This window comes from Bos indicus x Bos taurus, chromosome 1 (assembly GCF_003369695.1).
Source record: "Bos indicus x Bos taurus breed Angus x Brahman F1 hybrid chromosome 1, Bos_hybrid_MaternalHap_v2.0, whole genome shotgun sequence".
NCBI lineage: Eukaryota > Metazoa > Chordata > Mammalia > Artiodactyla > Bovidae > Bos > Bos indicus x Bos taurus.
In genome coordinates this window covers 66580745-66600440 of record NC_040076.1, presented here as the reverse complement: position 1 = coordinate 66600440, position 19696 = coordinate 66580745, and the positions used below count along the sequence as shown (strand labels likewise).

At 39.4% G+C, this 19696-nt stretch overlaps 1 protein-coding gene and 1 pseudogene across 2 annotated transcripts in view; both read right to left on the bottom strand.

Annotated features, from left to right (window-relative positions):
- Nucleotides 1-232: 232 nt before the first annotated feature.
- Nucleotides 233-19696, bottom strand: part of FAM162A (family with sequence similarity 162 member A) — a 40730-nt gene continuing 21266 nt past the window's right edge. The window contains exons 3-5 of the mRNA XM_027534317.1: nucleotides 16038-16146; nucleotides 2943-3051; nucleotides 233-458 (exon numbers count right to left, since the gene is read on the bottom strand). Coding sequence (XP_027390118.1) covers nucleotides 366-458; nucleotides 2943-3051; nucleotides 16038-16146 — 311 coding nt within the window. The 3' untranslated portion in view covers nucleotides 233-365. The remainder of the gene's footprint in view (nucleotides 459-2942; nucleotides 3052-16037; nucleotides 16147-19696) is intronic.
- LOC113887308 lies at nucleotides 13614-14066 on the bottom strand (annotated as a pseudogene). The gene has a single exon (XR_003509707.1). The product of XR_003509707.1 is annotated as a 40S ribosomal protein S15a pseudogene (transcript).

Genomic DNA, 19696 nt, shown 5'->3' with positions numbered 1-19696 from the left:
GACTCATTTGAAAGGACCCTGATGTTGGGAAAGACTGAAGGCAGGAGGAGAAGGGGACAACAGAGGATGAGATGGTTAGATGGCATCACCGACTCAATGGACATGAGTTTGGGTGAACTCCAGGAGTTGGTGATGGACAGGGAGGCCTGGCATGCTGCGGTTCATGGGGTCGCAAAGAGTCGGACATGACTGAGCAACTGAACTGAACTGAAAGTTGTAAAATATAGACAAGTCATTTCTTTAAGAAAATTTATTTGTAGCTCTAGAGTGGAAATAGGGAAGCTCATATACCACATTCTTTTTAGTAAGGCCTATTGCTGCAGCATTATTTCTAGGTCTTCAAAATCCAACCAACGATATATCTGCTACTCTGTTTTGGCCTTCATAGCAGCTTCTTCTCTCAGACGAGCTTTCTTTTCTAGGTTCAAGCTTGTTAAAGTCTCATTTCTTCTGGCAGCCTAAAGTGAAACAAATGTGAACAAGTGATTATTTATGCCGGTTCGGGGAGGATGTCATTACCTGACGTGGCAAGTACAGGCATGGTGGAATGGTTCACTGCTTGTGCGCCAGGCACAGCAGCCCTCTCCATGTGCCTTCTGCCTCCTCTAATGCTCCCAGTATGGCAGTCCATCCATTCACGCACAAGAGAAATGCCACACCTCTGCCTTCTCTTCCTTTCTGGCCTCTCTCTTTAAATCTTCTAGCCTCTCTTCTCCCTTTATAATATATTCCCTTGTCTTTCTCTTTTCCTCTCTTTAGCATTAAACACCTTTTTCTTTGCATTTCTACCCCCTTTCTTCCTCCTCTCACTTTTCTTTGTTGCTACCATTTCTCCATCCCCAACTCATGTGTATACTTTCACACCCTTCTAGTTCCGTATTCCTTTTACCACAAACATTCAGCTTTGGGGATCCCAGATTTCACCAAGTACTACCCTTGATGACTCCCAGCAGTGTCTACCTTGGCACTCCATCCTCTGAGAGTGAAGAGCAGTGGAGGAGATGCAACCTTCTTCCCTTGCTTCCCTCCCTCTGACTTGTTTAATCTCTGAAGCTTACATAAACAGTCTAGTTTCAAATTTTCATATCAAATGAGTGAAACCAGCACCCTATAAGGTGGTGGTTTTCTTCAGAATTAAGTATGGAGAGGGGTGCAGAATCAGAATGGTTAGATGATGAAGAGGACAAAACACAAGGGCTAATTTCTCTCTTCTAAATCACAGTAAGTTCAGAAGTTAGTCATTACAGTAGCATTTACCAACTTTTCAGAAACGGACAGTTCCATAAAAGAGAAATAATATTTTTGGTATAGGACAGGAGAGGAGCTCTTTATACAGTGCATACCCTTTCATGAGGCTGGGGGGATCCCAGGGAGTGATCTGTTTCTGGAATATTTAAACTCAGCTAGCATCAAGTAGACAAAAGCAATGCAGATTTCTCAGAATTCTTAGAATCCCTATATCCTGTTTTATATGCTTCTGTAGGTTCAGTCTGAGAGCATGAAAAGTCAAAGAGGGAGGCAGGAAAAAATACTGAAGTAGGGTAGGAACACAGTTGTCAAAAGAACTTCACCCAGGCCTCCACACTTGCCCTTCATGCTGTCATAACATCAGCCTGAATGGTTGGTATTTTCTATTCCAAGACTCTCAAGCGAATCAGAAGTTCACTTTTACTCTGGACTCTGCGCATAAGGAAGTCAGTTATCACTGGGTTTGCAGAACCTTTGTAGATTCTTGACAATAGATATAAGACATTTCTTTCCATGTGGAAGCTGTGATATATAGAATTAGACATGGGATTTAAATAATGGCTTGGCCAGTACTGCTGCATAGAAAAATATCTGTATTTTAATCACAAGATATTTGTCGGCACACTTGGCTCTACCTTTTTGTCTTACCACTTACTAGCTATGTGAGTGACATTGGAAAAAGTAACGTCTCTAAGTTTTGGTTCTTCTTTTACAAAACATGGATAAGAGAACTGACCTCTTAGGTTCTCACGATTACTGTGGTGATTAGTAAGCTGAACAATGTGCTGTGCTCAGATGCCTCAGTTGTGTCAGACTCTGTGCAACCCGATGGACTATAGCCTGCCAGGCTCCTCTGTCCATGGGATTCTCCAGGCAAGAATCCTGGAGTGGGTTGCCGTTTCCAACTCCAGGGGATCATCCCAGCCCAGGGATCGAACCCGGATCTCCTTCACTGGCAGGGGGATTCTTAACCACTAAGCCCAAGTTTAACAATACCCGTGAGCACTCAGTAAGTGGGAATACTTTTCCTGTCACCTCAATTAGGTCAAGATTCAAACTGTGGCTCTGCTATTAGGGAGATGTGTGTGAACTTGGGTAAGTTACTAAGCTTTCTATGCTATGTTTCCTCATTTATAAATGACGTCCTAATAATAGTATCTACCTTGCAGCATTGTTGTAAGATTTAACTGAGACAACAACAAGGTACCTGGAAGACGGTAAGACAGTTATTAATAATGACTGGATTTGTGGACCTGAATGCCTGTGTACTGCTTAGGAGCTTAGACAGATGGCCTAGTTGGAACATCCAAGTAGAGAACAGTGCTAAGAACACTTACCAAGACTAAGGCAGAGTGAGGATCAGTAAGTCCATGCACTGTGAGTGCTTTACAGACATACAAGGAGATATCAGTATATATGCCAGTGTCACACATCTTGTTTCACATTCCTTATGACACCTGTGGCAACTAAACCCTTCTAACTATTTTAGTTCTTCAGCATGCCAAAGTTAGGATTTGCTATTTACCTCCAGGCATGATAATCTCAGGTGTGGTCCTACCATATTTTATTTTGTTTCTTATCATTTCCTGTATAGGAAGTGACTTCCTCATCACAGACAATAAAGAGTTAACCCCTGGTTTCCTCTAGGTCTTTTGTGGAAAATACATAAAGATAGAGGGGAGGTCCACTCTTACCTTCTTGCCCTCTATAACCATCAATACGCATCCTGCCACTGTCAAGGCAATCATTACATAGCTGATCTTCACCCGGACCTTGTTCTTTGCAGCATCGAGCATCTCAAACCTAGCAATGCAGTGAGATCATGAGAGAGAGTTAAAGTTTCTGAGTTGCCAGAGGATATAAACTTCTGTGTCCCACAAATCAGGAGTGGAGTGGTGCCCATAAATATAAAAAAAGGAGGTGAGACCCAAAGATCTTGTAGGACTTTGGGGAAGTCTCCCCCAAAGACCTACGAGATCTTTGTGGAAGATGGAGCATTTTCACAATTCACTTTATATTTTTATATAAATCATGATAAAGGGCTGGAGATGAAGATAGTGGGACTGAGGACTTCCAGCTACATACTATGCCAATGATGGGAAAGAATTTAGAGGATCAATTTATCCAAAAGTATATGAAGATCTTCACAGTTTAATAAACCTTGCTTGGACATCAGGAACCAGCTGCACTAGCTTTGGCACTGCAGCTAAATATCAGTTGGATCCTATTGCTTCAGTTTATGCAAAAGTCAACAACTATAGTTTAATTGGAATAGGCTACACTCAGACTTTGAGGCCTGGTATGAAGCCTCCATTGTCTGCTCTGGTAGATGGGAAGAGTATAATGCTGGAGGTCACAAACCTGGGCTTGTTCTGGAGCTGGAGGATGAGAGAAACCTCCAGAAACGGGTTTCAGAAGATCTGACTTTAATATATTTGCAGTGTGACCAACAGGAGCCCCATATACCCAAGGTGATCAAAACAAAGGATGATCTAAATAAGAGCTGTATTTTAAATATTTAGATAGTTACTTATTAGTTGGTTTCTAGTTGAAAGGGTTATCTATCTAGTTACCAATGCTGCAGTTGTGCAGTCACCTATACACTGCTATGCTATGCTAAGTCTCTTCAGTCATGTCCAACTCTTTGTGACCCTATGGACTACAGCCCACCAGGCTCCTCTGTCCGTGGGATTCTCCAGGCAAGAATATAGAGTAGGTTGCATGCCCTCCTTCAAAGGATCCTTGCAACCCAGGGATCAAACCCATGTCTCTTGCGTCTCCTGCACTGGCATATGGGTTCTTTACCACCAGCACCACCTGGGAAGCCCATACATTACTTCAATGCATTTAACTGTTAGAGGTGCTATCTGCCAACAATAAAACACACTTTTATGAAAACTGAAAAAAAAAACCACCCAAAACCAAGAAAAATCTCAAACAGCCTAACCAACCACCTAAAAGAACTAGAATATGAAGAACAAACAAAACCATAGCAGAAGAAAGTAAAGATCAGCAAGGAAATAAAATAGAGTTTAAGAAAGACATTGAAAAAAATCATTAAAACCAAGAGCTCATTTTTTGAAAGGATTAAAAAAAAATCAAAAAACTTCTGGCTAGGGTAAACAAGAGAAAGGATCCAAATAAGAAAATAAGAAATAAAAGGATAAATAATAACCAGTGCCACAGAAATACCAAAAAAAAAAAAAAAAACACCCAACCATTAAGAGTATACTTTAAACAATATATGCCAACAAACTGGATAACCTAGAAGAAATAGACAAGTTCCTAGAAACATATAGCCCAAAAATGAATCAAGCAGAAATAACTAATCTGAACATACTGATCACTGGAATTGAAATAGAATATGTAGTACTAATAAAACAAAACTCTCTTCAAACAAAAGTCCAGGACCAGATGGCTTCACTGGAGAATTCTACCAAACACAGAACTCACAATGATCTCTCTCAAATTACTCCAAAACATTAAAGAGGGGGTACGCTCCCAAAGTCATCCCATGAAGCCACCATCACCCTCATACCAGAATCAGACATATAAAAAGAAAACTACAGGCCAATATCTTTGATAACTATAGGTGTAAAAATACTCAACAAAATATTAGGAAACTGGATCCAACAACACATAAAAAGGATCACACACCATGATCAAGTCGGATTCATCCAGGGTCACAAGGATGGTTCAACATATGCAAATCAATGTGATACACCACGTTAACGAAAGACAAAAACCATGTGATCATTTCAACAGATATAGAAAAAGCATTTGATAAAATTCAGTATTAATTCATGTTAAAAAACTCTCACCAAAGTAGGTACAGAGGAAATTTTTAAAAATAATAAAAATGCTTAATAAAAGCATTTATGACAAATCCATAGTCAACCAAATACTCAACAGTGAACAGCTAAAAGTCTTCCCACTAAATTCTAGAACAAGTCAAGGACATTTGACTCACCACTTCTATTTATCATAGTGCAGTCTTGGATTGGAAGAATTAATACTGTTAAAATGGTCATACTACCCAAAGCAGTCTACAGATTTAATGTGATTCCTATCAAACTATGCATGCTATTTTTCACAGAATTAGAACAAATAATCCTAAAATTTATATAGAGCCACAAAAGACCCAGAATTGCCAAAGCAATCCTGAAGAGAAAGAACAAAGCTAGGGGCATAACACACCCAGACTTCAGACAATACTACAAAGCTACAGTAATCAAAACAGCATGGTATTGGCACAAAAACAGACATGCAAATCTGTGGAACAGAACATACAAACCCACACACCTATAATCAATTAATCTTGGACAAAGAAGGCAAGAATATACAATGGAGAAAAGTCTATTCAGTAAGTGGTTTGGGAAAGCTAGACAGCCTTATGTACATCAGTGAAGTCAAAACACGCCCTCACACCATACACAAAAATAAACAAACTCAAAATGGCTTAAAGACCTAAATATAAGACATGACACCATAAAACCCCTAGAAGAGAACACAGGCAAAATATTCTTTGACATAAATCTTACCAATGTCTTCTTAGGTCAGTCTCCCAAGGCAAAAGAAAGAAAAGCAAAAACAAATTGGACTGAATTAAATTTATAAGCTTTTGCACAGTAAAGGAAACCACACACAAAACAGAAAAAAAAAAAAAAAAAAAAAACACCCACAGAATGGGAGAAAATATTCACAACTGATGTGATCAACAAAGGCTTACTTTCCCAAATATACAAACAGCACATACAGCTCAATATCTTAAAAACCAACCAATCAAATATGGGCAGAAGACCTAAGTAGAAACTTCTAAAAGAAACCATCAGGCACAGAAAAACACATCAAGAATCATCAAGAAAACCACAATGAGGTATCACTTCAAGCCTGTCAGCATGGCTGACATCAAAAAGACCACAAGTAACAAATGTTGGCAAGGATGCAGAGAAACAGGAAGCCCTCATGCACTGTTGGTGGGAATGAAAACTGATACAGCCACTAGGGAGAACCATATAGAGGGTCCTTTAAAAACCAAAAATAAAGTTACTATATGATCTGGCAATCTCACTCCTAAGCATATATCCAGAAGAGACAAAAACTCTAAAAGATACATGCACCCCAGTGTTCACGGCAGCATTTACAACAGCCAAGACATGGATGACACAGTCACACACACACCTATACACATACATAGACACACACGCACACACATAAAATGGAATATTACACAGCTGAAAAAGATAATGGAAGTTGCCATTTGGAGTAACATGAATGGACCTAGAGGTTATCATACTAAGTGAAGTCAGACAGAGGAAGACAAATATCGTATGGTATCACTTAGCTGTGGAATATAAAATATGAAATGAACTTACTTACAAAACAGAAATAGATTCACAGACACAGGAAATAATCTTATGGTTACCAAAGAGAATGGAGGGGGAGGGATAAATTCAGTTTGGGATTAACAGATACACACATATATTAGATAAACAACAAGGATCTACTATGTAGCATAGGGAACTATATTCAATCTCTTGTAACATAATAGAAAATAATCTGAAAAAGTATGTATTATGTATAACTGAATCACTTTGCTGTAAACTAAAACACCACACTTAAATCAGCTATACTTGAACTTTAAAAAAAAAACACAGTAAGACTGCACAAATTTAAAGTAGGAAAAATAAGGGGAAAAAAAGTATGAAGATGAAAAATCGAGCCTGGAACAAGGCAAAATAAAGAAAAAAAGCCAAAAAAGGGCAAGACATGGTAATCTACACTTGCCATGGTGGGCCCAGTTTTGGCTCTGTAGATTCACTTTAGCAGCCAGTGCTAAAATGAACCAGTATCTATTTCTCCTTGAGGTTCTTAAGAAAATACTATATGATATAATGACATTCTGAATAATATCCTGACAATGTGCTGTGCTGTGCTTAGTCACTCAGTCGTTTCTGACTCTCTGAGACCCCATGGACTGTAGCCCGCCAGGCTCCTCTGTCCATGGGGATTCTCCAGGCAAGAATACTGGAGTGGGCTGCCATGCCCTCCTCCAGGGAATCTTCCCAACCCAGGGATCAAACCCAGGTCTCCTGCATTGCAGGTGGATTTTTTTTACCATCTGAGCCACACTGCAATGAGCTTCATAAGGTTCAACACAAAGCACAATTCAGAAAGAAAACAAACACGGGAGAGGTAAACAATGTGCTCTTTATACCCAGCTTTTGCTCTCTGCCTTGAACCAGGAAGAGATTTCAGGATACCTGGCACAGCAGAAAGATCCTTTAGGCAATGCTCCCGTAACATTTATCTTTTAACTAATGTTTTGGTAAAACTGAGTGACAATGAACTTGAGATTGTGCTCTTTGTCAAGTGCCTCCTATAACTGGTCTGCTGAATACAGACCTATGTACCTTGACAGAAAGTTTTGGGTTGGATTACCATTCTTATGTGAAAGCTAAACGGCCTAACAGGGAAGAATCTAAACAGAAGGCTGCTTCATCTTGGTGATTCTGCAGGTAGGCAGTGGGTCCCAGTTCTACTACCTGAGTGTTTGATGAGCATCAGGGCAGGGTATGTGGAGTCCTAATGGGCTCAGGATAGAGAACTAGCCTACTCAGTAGTATGTAGGGAGTGATTATATCTAGATGAATGAATTTGAGTGCTAACTTTTTTTCCCTCCTTATATTACTTTTGAAACTAGAGAGAGGAAAGTACTTCAAAAATGCATGGAAGGAGGCACAGGGTCCAGGGTGTTGCAGATGGTAGGAGAAGAACCCTGAAAGCATATATACACTGATGTAAGAGCTTGGATCCAGTGAGGGAGCAATGTGGATGGAGTCCTCTAGGCACTGAAGGTGGGCCTGCAGGGTGGGAGGAACCAGGGACAACTGCTAAGAACACTGAATTGCTCTATTAAGAGCATCTGAGATCCCACCAACCACAACTACTCAAGTTGACAAATGTTTTATGTGAACTGGTATTTCCAACTGAAGTGTTGTAATCCTCAGGAAAAGTGATGTACTTTCCATTTGAGGGGACATAAAAAAATAAAATGCATTTAAATAAGGCCACAAGGTTGCCCTCCATTCTACAGGGAGCAATAAGAACCAGTATGTTAAGCAGTGCCTGTTCAGAATTACCAGCACAAGGATAAACGGTGGCCCAGGCCCAGAGAAGAGACTGCTAGGGTGACTCGTGAGATCGTGCTTTGGGCTTGATGGTGTCCTGAGACCACCTACAAGTCAGACTATAGCAGGTTTTCCTTAGTAAAGTGTATAAAGCACCTATTAGAGCCATAAGTACATACCAGCCTGATTTCTGCTGGGATATGCACGAAGAAATTACAGTAGAGATAAGAATTTGAAGTCATACTTATTTCCAGCATGCTCTCCCAGAAGAATACAACTGTCACTTGAGCTAAGAAGGACCAAGGCTCTCCTGCTGAAATGATTCTAGTGAATATAATGTGTTATTTAATTTGACAGGCAAAAAGAGAAGGGCGCTGTTAAAGTTGTTGTAAACAGAAAGCAAAACCTACTTATCTTCCTAGAAAAAGATACCCTGAATGAACCCAGAACTTCTTCAATCATGACTTGATTCAGAAGCCAGAAGGCTCCAGAACAATTCCTTACTGGAAGAGAATGAATGTCCAGGAGCTTTGTTCCAAGTACCTGTCTCTGAAGAGGATGATGTCCCATGGGGAGACTGCAACTATTTCTTAGAATCTCTTTTGGCCAAGATGCAAACCATGAGGCAAGAGCAGTGGTTCTCAACTTGGAATGATTCCCAGGTCTGAAATGAACTCTGGGGCTCCTGGGTTGTGTAGCCAGACTCCAGGAATCAGCTCTGCCTACCAGTAGTCTGGTACTAATCCCAGGATCTGCTTCACCTGCCTCTGGGTGGGCAACAGGCTCATATTCATCAGGACCCTATCACTGGCCAGCAGTGGGCCACCACTAGTGCCAGGGCTCCCCAGGGATCTGCAATCATGTACATACAAATACAATTGGTGACTCAGATAAAAAGAGGCAGCAGAGGAATATGTTCTAGGAGAAGGAATAAGATAAAACCCTAGAAGATGAACTAAGTGGAGATAGCCTACCTACATGAGAAAGACCTCAGAGTAATGATCATAAAGATGAGCAAAGAACTTGGAAGAAGAATGGGTGCACAGAACGAGAAGTTCGAAGTTTTTAAACGAGAAAACACAAAGAATAACCAGATGTGAAAAATACAGTAGCTGAAATGCAAATTACAGTAGAAGGAATCAACAGTAGACTAAATGATACAGAAAAATGGATCACTGAGCTGGGAGACAGAATAGTGAAAACCACTGCCACTGAGCAGAAAAAAATGAAAAGAAATAAGGACAGTTTAAGAGACCTCTGGGTCAACATCAAGCCCATTAAATTCACATTATAGGGGTCCCAGAAGGAGAAGAGCAAGAAAGTATTTCAGAAATAATTGAAGAGATAATAGCTGAAAACTTTACTATCCTGAGAAATGAAAGTCATCCAAGTCCAGGAAGCACAGAATCTCATACAGGATTAACCCAAAGAGGAACACAACAAGAATACTGTAATCAAAAATCAAAATGACAAAAATTAAAGATAAACAGAGAATACTAAGAGCAGCAAGAGAAAAGTAACAAATTACATAGAATGACATTCCCACAAGGCTATCAGCTGATTTTCTAGTAGACTCTGCAGGCCAGATGGAAGTGACACGAAATATTTAAAGGAATGAAAGAGAAAAGCCTACAACCAGGAATAGTCTACCCAGCAAGGTTCTTATTCAGACTTGATGAAGAAATCAAAAACTTTACAGACAAGCAAAATCTAAGAGAATTCAGCACCACCAAAGTGGCCTTAACAAAAAATGTTAAACGAACATCTCTAGGCAAAAAAGAAAAGGCCACAGTTACGAAAAAGAAAATTATGGAATGAAAGAGCTCACTGGCAAAGGTAAAGTTAGGAAATCATTCACATACAAAGTTAGTAAAGGTAGGAAATTATACATATACAAAGATAGTAGGGAGATTAAGAGAGACAAGTAGTAAAGATCATCTGTATCTACAGTAAGCAGTTAAGGGATACACAAAACAATCAGATGTAAAATATGGGCTTCCCAGGTGGCACAATGTAAAGAGTCTACCTGCCACGCAGGAAACGCAAGAGACGTGGGTTTGATTCCTGGGTCAGGAAGATCTCCTGGAGAAGGAAATGGAAACCCACTCCAGTATTCTTGCCTGGAGAATTCCAAGGACAGAAAAGCCTGTTGGGTTACAGTCCATGAGGTTGCAAAGAGTCAGACATGACTGAGCTACTGAGCATGCACACATACACACACATGAGATCAAAAACAGTAGTCATTAGGAGAGGAATGTACAAACTCAGGTGTTTTTTTAAAATGTATTTGAAACTAAGAGATGAGCTCCTTAAAACAATCACATATATACGCAGACTGTTACATGAAAACCTCACGGTAACTGCAAACCAAAACTCTATAATAAATATACACACAACAAAGAAAAAGGAATACAAAATACACTAATTATACTCATATTAGAAGAGATTAGAACAAAAGAAGAAAGAAAAAAAGACCCACAAAACAAATCCATACTACACATAAAAAACAAACAATAAAGGCTTGTTGTAGAGCATCAGTTCAGTTCAGTTCAGTTGCTCAGTTGTGTCCGACTCTTTGCAACCCCATGAATCCCAGCACGCCAGGCCTCCCTGTCCATCACCAACTCCTGGAGTTCACTCAAACTCACATCCATGGAGTTGGTGATGCCATCCAGCCATCTCATCCTCTGTCGTCCCCTTCTCCTCCTGCCCCAAATCCCTCCCAGCATCAGGGTCTTTTCCAATGAGTCAACTCTTTGCATGAGGTGGCCAAAGTATTTGAGTTTCAGCCTCAGCATCAGTCCTTCCAATGAACACCCAGGACTGATCTCCTTTAGGATGGACTGGTTGGACCTCCTTGCAGTCCAAGGGACTCTCAAGGGCCTTTTCCAACACCACAGTTCAAAAGCATCCATTCTTTGGTGCTCAGCTTTCTTCACAGTCCAACTCTCACATCCATACATGACCACTGGAAAAACCATAGCCTTGGCTAGATGGACCTTTGTTGGCAAAGTAATGTCTCTGCTTTTGAATATGCTATCTAGGTTGGTCATAACTTTTCTTCTAAGGAGTAAGCGTCTTTTAATTTCATGGCTGCAATCACCATCTGCAGTGATTTTGGAGCCCCCAAAAATAAAGTCTGACACTGTTTCCACTGTTTCCCCATCTATTTGCCATGAAGTGATGGGACCACAGGCCATGATCTTAGTTTTCTGAATGTTGAGCTTTAAGCCAACTTTTTCACTCTCCTCTTTCACTTTCATCAAGAGGTTCTTTAGTTCTTCACTTGCTGCCATAAGGGTGGTGTCATCTGCATATCTGAGGTTATTGATATTTCTCCCAGCAATCTTGATTCCAGCTTGTGCTTCTTCCAGCCCAGCATTTCTCATGATGTACTCTGGATAGAAGTTAAATAAGCAGGGTGACAATATACAGCCTTGACGTACTCCTTTTCCTCTTTGGAACCAGTCTGTTGTTCCATGTCCAGTTCTAACTGTTGCTTCCTGACCTGCATACAGGTTTCTCAAGAGGCAGGTCAGGTGGTCTGATATTCCCATCTCTTGAAGAATTTTCCACAGTTTATTGTGATCCACACAGTCAAAGGCTTTGGCATAGTCAATAAAGCAGAAAGAGATATTTTTCTGGAACTCTCTTGCTTTTTCCATGATGCAGCGGATGTTGGCAATTTGATCTCTGGTTCCTCTGCCTTTTCTAAAACCAGCTTGAACATCTGCAAGTTTGCAGTTCACGTACTGCTGAAGCCTGGCTTGGAGAATTTTGAGCATTACTTTACTAGCGTGTGAGATGAGGGCAATTGTGCAGTAGTTTGAGCATTCTTTGGCATTGCCTTTCTTTGGGACTGGAAAGAAAACTGACCTTTTCCAGTCCTGTGGCCACTGCTGAGTTTTCCAAATTTGCTGGCATATTGAGTGCAGCACTTTCACAGCATCATCTTTCAGGATTTGAAATAGGTCAACTGGAATGCCATCACCTCCACTAGCTTTGTTCCTAGTGATACTTTCGAAGGCCCACTTGACTTCACATTCTAGGATGTCTGGCTCTAGGTGAGTGATCACACCATCATGATTATCTGGGTCATGAAGCTCTTTGTACAGTTCTTCTGTGTATTCTTGTCACCTCTTCTTAATATCTTCTGCTTCTGTTAGGTCCATATCATTTCTGTCCTTTATTGAGCCATTTTTGCATGAAATGTTCCCTTGGTATCTCTAATTTTCTTGAAGAGATCTCTAGTCTTTCTCATTCTGTTGTTTTCCTCTATTTCTTTGCATTGATCGCTGAGGAAGGCTTTCTTATCTCTCCTTGCTATTCTTTGGAACTCTGCATTCAAATGGGAATATCTTTCCTTTCACTTCTCTTTTTTTCACAGCTATTTGGAAGACCTCCCCCAGCCATTTTGCTTTTTTGCATTTCTTTCCCACGGGGATGGTCTTGATCCCTATCTCCTGTACAATGTCACGAACCTCCATACATAGTTCATCAGGCAGTCTGTCTATCATAAGGAACTATATTCAATATCTTATAATAACTTATAATGGAAAATAATAGATGTGTGTGTATATATATATATATATAACTGAATAACTCTGCTGTATACCTGAAACACTGTAAATTAGATATATGTCAATAAAAAATCCAAAACATTGACAAAAAAGCAGTGAGTATATACATATACATGATTACGTTAAATGTAAATGAACTAAATGCTCCAACCAAAAAATACAGACTGAATGGAAGAAAAACAAGACCCATATATATGCTGCCTAAAGAGACTCATTTCAGATCTAGGGACACATACAGACTGAAAGTGAGAGGATGAAAAAAGGTATTTCATGCATGTGAGTATTGCTACCTAAAGTAGCAATACTCATATCAATCAGACAAAATAGACTTTAAAATACTGTTACAAGTGAAAAAGAGAGACAGTATAATGATCAAGTGATCAATCCAAGAAAACATAACCATTTTAAATATATCTGCACCCAACACAGGAGCTCCTCAATATGTAAGGTAAAAATTAACTGACATAAAAGGAGAAATTGAGAGTAAGACAATATTAGTATGGGACTTTAATATCCCATTTATACCCAGACAGAAAATCAATAAGGAAACACAGACCTTGATAACACATTAGACTAAATGGACTTACTTGATACATTTAGAGTATTCCATATGAAAGCAGCAGAATACCATCTTTCCTTTTCTTTTTTTTTTTTGTCCTCTGAGGCATTTTATTTGTATGTATTACATCCCTAGAAAAAGAATCCAAGGATTTTCCCTCCTGTATGTTTTCGTCTTGCTTCTTCATGGTCCATGATGCCAGCTGAGGTTGTCAGTACAATGAAACCAAACTGACGGGATGGGAGCAGGTTATTCTGCCATTTTTCTAGATCTTTGAGTTGCACATCAAATCTAGGGCTGATCACTCCACACTTACTTAGCCTGCCTGTGAGGTTCACAATAATTTTCCCAGCCCTGTGATCATCAATGATTTCAAATTCGCCAATGTAACTATGCTTCATCATCACTGTTAGAAACCTGACGATGACTTTGGAGCACGGCCTAATAAGGACCTGGCGTTTGCCTCTCTTTTCGGCATTGTTGATACTCTTGAGAGCATCAGCCAGGACATTCATACGCACCATTCTGGCGGCACGGAAAGATGGCGGAAAGAGAGAATACAATCTTTTCAAGTGCACATGGAACATTCTCCACGACAGGTCATATGCTGGGTCACAGAGCCAGTTTCAGTAAATTTAAGAAAACTCAAATCATATCAAGCATCTTTTCCAACCACTATGAGACTAAAAATCAACTATAAGAATAAACTGCAAAAAACACAGACACGTGGAGGCTAAGCAATATGCTACTAAACAACCAATGGATCAGTGAAGAAACCAAACAGAAAATAAAAAAACCTAGAGACAAATGAAAACAAAACCACAACAATCCAAAACCTCTGGGATGCAGCAAAAACAGTTCTAAGAGGGAAGTTTTTAAACAATATAAGTTTGCCTCAGGAAATAAGAAAATCTCAAATAAACAAATTAACCTTACACCTAAAGCAACTAGAGAAAGAACAAACAAAACCAAAAGTTAGTAGAAGGAAAGAAATTATAAACGTCAGAGCAGAAATAAATTAAACAAAGACTAAAAAAAAACAACAGCAAAGATCAATGAAACTAAAAGCTGGTTTTTTGAAAAGATAAACAAAACTGATAAACCTTTAGCCAGACTCATTAGGGAAAAAGAAAAAGTGAGAAGGCCTAAATCAATAAAATCAGAAATGAAAAGGGAGAAGTTACAGCCCACACCACAAAAATACAAAGGATCACAAGAGACTATTATGAAAAACCATATGCAAATAAAATGGGAACCTTGAAGAAATGGACAAATTCTTAGAAAGGTACAATCTCCCAAGACTGAACCAGGAAGAAATAGAATATATTAACAGACCAATAACTAGTATTGAAATTGAACTGTATTTTTAAAACTCCCAACAAATAAAAGTTTAGAACCAGATAGCTCCGTGGGTGAGTTGTAGCAAACATTTAGGGAAGAGTTAACACCTCTCCTGCTGGAACTATTCCAAAAAATTGCACAGGAAGGGATACTTCCTAACTCATTCTATGGGCTACCATCACCCTGATACCAAAACCAGACAAAGATACCAACAACACCAAAAAAATAACAGACCAGTATCATTGATGAACATAGATGCAAAAATCCTCAACAAAATACTAGAAAACCAAATCCAACAATAACTTAAAAGGCCCATACACCATGATCAAATGGGATTTATCCCAGGGATGCAAGGATTTTTCACCACCCACAAATCAATCAGTATGATACACTACATTAGCGAACTGAAGAACAAAACCTATACAATGATCTAAATAGATGCAGAAAAAGCTTTTGATAAAATGTAATATTGGTTATGGTAAAAACTCTCCAAAAAGTGGGCACAGAAAGAACATACCTCAAAACAGTAAAGGCCATATATAAAAAAGCCCACAGCTAACATTACACTAAACAGTGAAAAGCTGAAAGCATTCCCTCTAAGATCAGGAAAAAGACAAGAATGCCCACTCTTGCCACTTTTATTCAATACAGTTTTGGAAGTCCTAGCCATGGCAATCAAAGGAGAGAAAGAAATAAAAGGAATCCAAATTGGAAAGGAAGAAGTAAAACTGTCATTGTTTGCAGATGACATGATACCCATACACAGAAAATCCTAAGGATGCCACCAGGAAAACTACTAGAGTTCATCAGTGAACTGGATAAAGCTGTAGGACCAAAATTAACATACGGAAATCTGTTGCATTTCTACATGCTAACAAAAAAAATATACAAAAAGAGAAATTAATTTAGTTACTTTCTATAGCTAGGAGAGAAAATCAAACCAGCTGACTTCAGAGTGACTGACAGCTCTTCACTAGGCACTACAGAAGAGCAACGACAATGCACTAATTTTCCAGCACTGTTTTTATTCCAGGTACTTGTCAAGAAGTAAACGTTTAGAAAAGTGGAAACTTTTAAATATGGCTGAAAGGTTTTAAATAGACTCAGAGGAACTGCTTTTCCTTTAAAATAAATTACTGAAAAATAAAAGCTGCTTACAACCCTAAATTCAGCACTCACGAGACAGTCTCTGGAATTTCATCTTCCTTTTTGAAGCGACCTGACCATATTAGAATCTTCTTCTCCCAATCCGTAGGCTTATGCAATGGCACTCTGTGGCTGTAAGTGTCTGAGAAAAACAAGAGAAAATATCTGATTTATATGAGATTGACTCCCAAATTTAGCAACAGAAAAATGCTATTTGTGCTTTTTAGCTATTCACTAAACAGAATTATTGAGAAATCTCAAGTTAATTAGAGCTTTATTTGAATGGAATTTCTTAGGTTGCTCATTTATTTCTTAAATGAAATTCAAAACTTTTCTAAGGACTGAGATGAAATAAAAGCGTTTTTTTCCCAATATAAGCCCCAGCTTATACTGAAAGCTGACAGAACACCATGAACAAAGATACAAAGGTGAGAAGGATGAACTAAGAAGGGAACAGCATGGGAGCCTGTTTGACTTAGGTAGAATTTTTAAGTCTGTAAGGTAAAATCAGATTATAAAAGAACCTGAATGGCAGGCTAAGGCTTTTAGACCTGACTCATGAACTATTGTACTTAGTTTAATCTGCACATAATCTGGAAAGAGAAAGGATAGGACAGAGTGGACAAGACCAAATAGGAGATTATAATACAAGCTATTACAATACAAGGGTGAGTTGTTATAGTCTCAACTAGAGTGGTAACAGTGGGAAGAGAGACAAAAAGTCAATCTGAAAGAATTTGGAGATTAACATAAAGACAGATTCATGAAGAACCTCAAACTTGGATGATTAAAACAAAAGCAGTATTGTTAACCAAAATAAGGCGACTGAAAACAACCAGTCAGGAGAGGAAAAAGTACTAATGCCATTTTAGATCTACTGGGTCTAAATTCACGCCATCTGGGTAAGTTTCATTAATGAGTTGGGAGTGGAGACAACCACTGGTGCAAAGAAAGAGCCAGTGAGGATGACAGACGCAGAAGAGCAGGGGCTGAGCTTTGGTGCATGACCCAGAAAGGACAAAGAAGCAGCAGAGGAAAATGGAGCAGCTGAAACAGGCAGAACCACAGACTATAAAAGAGTCTTTCAAAGGAAGGGGAAGTCATTGAAGACGAGAAGCAGAAAAAGGGGATCACAGAATATCAGAGTTACAAAGGACCTTGGAGATAATCTCATCTAACTTTCATGTACTGCTGACATCTCTCTTGCAGACAGACCATCTCCTTGACTACGTCACCTTTGTTTAAGCTGCACCTTTCACTTAATCAGAAGCCAACAGCAAGAGGAACAGAAAAGTCACTAGGGAAAAAAAATCCATAAAGAACCAAAGGCAAGCAAAGACATTCAGAAGTACAGAAATAGTATTGCTGTAAGGGAGAAGACTCTTGAGAGTCCCTTGGACTGCAAGGAGATCCAACCAGTCCATTCTGAAGGAAATCAGCCCTGGGATTTCTTCGGAAGGAATGATGCTGGGGCTGAGGCTCCAGTATTTTGGCCACCTCATGCGAAGAGTTGATTCGTTGGAAAAAGACTCTGATGCTGGGAGGGATTGGGGGCAGGAGGAGAAGGGGACGACAGAGGATGAGATGGCTAGATGGCATCACTGACTTGATGGACGTGAGTCTGAGTGAACTCCAGGAGTTGGTGATGGACAGTGAGGCCTGGTGTGCTGCCATTCATGGGGTCGCAAAGAGTCGGACACAACTGAGCGACTGAACTGAACTGAACTGAACTGAATCTTTTAGCACTTGGTATTTTCTCTATAGCTTATTTTTACTTTATGTACTACATGCTCATTAAAGACAATTCAGAAAGTACAGATGTAAAAAGAGAAAAAGATAAAAACCATGCTTAATTCTCCTCTCATAGTATGAGCACTATCTTTATTTTGGTATGTTTCCTAAATCTTATCACCATACATAGGTACATATATGTAATTTCTATATGTACCATTCTTGGGCTTACACACAATATAAAATTTTGTACCCTGTCTTGTTCATTAACATTATGACAAAAACTTTCCATGCCAGTATGTTGTATTTATAAGCACCATTTCCAACAGTTGCACAACTCATCAAGTAGATCTAATGTATAATTAATCATTCCCAGATTATTTAACATTTAGACTAATTTCTCATTTTCCTTTACATGTGTGTATAAATATATAGAGATACACATATATATACATATATGTAAACAAATGGGAACAGCTTTACAATCAAAGCTTTTTCCACATAAAGGGATTATTCCTTAGGATAGATCCCCAGAAGTGAAATACCAGGTCAAGGGGTATAAATACTTTTAACTTCTTAATAAATATTCTTTGAGAACAGTTCTTTTCCACCCACCAGTACCTATCTGGCCCTAGTGTAGGGCCCAGAAGAAGCAATTCCCATGAAGAAGCAATGAGCAAGTAGTTCCTGGGGCCATACAGTTTAAATATTATGCTTCTTCCTTCCAGTGCTGACAGTGACAGAACTTGGAGTTAGGGATAGGACTAAACATGGCTGAAGTTAACGTACAAGCCAGTGCATAGCCCTAAGTATATTATACCCAAATGTCATTTTTTGATTTGGTTCATCTTTGAGGCTGACCAATCCAATCCCAAAGAAATGCCAAAGAATGCTCAAACTACTGCACAATTGCCCTCATCTCACACGCTAGTAAAGTAATGCTCAAAATTCTCCAAGCCAGGCTTCAGCAATATGTAAACCGTGAACTTCCAGATGTTCAAGCTGGTTTTAGAAAACGCAGAGGAATCAGAGATCAAATTGCCAACATCCGCTGGATCATGGAAAAAGCAAGAGAGTTCCAGAAAAACATCTCTTGCTGCTTTACTGACTATGCCAAAGCCTTTGACTGTGTGGATCACAATAAACTGTGGAAAATTCTGAAAGAGATGGGAATACCAGACCACCTGACCTGCCTCTTGAGAAACCTGTATGCAGGTCAGGAAGCAACAGTTAGAACTGGACATGGAACAACAGACTGGTTCCAAAGAGGAAAAGGAGTACGTCAAGGCTGTATATTGTCACCCTGCTTATTTAACTTCTATCCAGAGTACGTCACAAGAAACGCTGGGCTGGAAGAAGCACAAGCTGGAATCAAGATTGCTAGGAGAAATATCAATAACCTCAGATATGCAGACGACACCACCCTTATGGAAGAAAGTGAAGAAGAATTAAAAAGCCTCTTGATGAAAGTGAAAGAGGAGAGTGAAAAAGTTGGCTTAAAGCTCAACATTCAGAAAACTAAGATCATGGCCTGTGGTCCCATCACTTCATGGCAAACAGATGGGGAAACAGTGGAAACAGCATCAGACTTTATTTTGGGGGGCTCCAAAATCACTGCAGATGGTGATTGCAGCCATGAAATTAAAAGACGCTTACTCCTTGGAAGGAAAGTTATGACCAACCTAGATAGCATATTCAAAAGCAGAGACATTACTTTGCCAACAAAGGTCCATCTAGTCAAGGCTATGGTTTTTCCAGTGGTCATGTATGGATGTGAGAGTTGGACTGTGAAGAAAGCTGAGCGCCAAAGAATTGATGCTTTTGAACTGTGGTGTTGGAGAAGACTCTTGAGAGTCCCTTGGACTGCAAGGAGATCCAACCAGTCCATTCTGAAGGAGATCAGTCCTGGGTGTTCTTTGGAAGGACTGATGCTAAAGCTGAAACTCCAATACTTTGGCCAC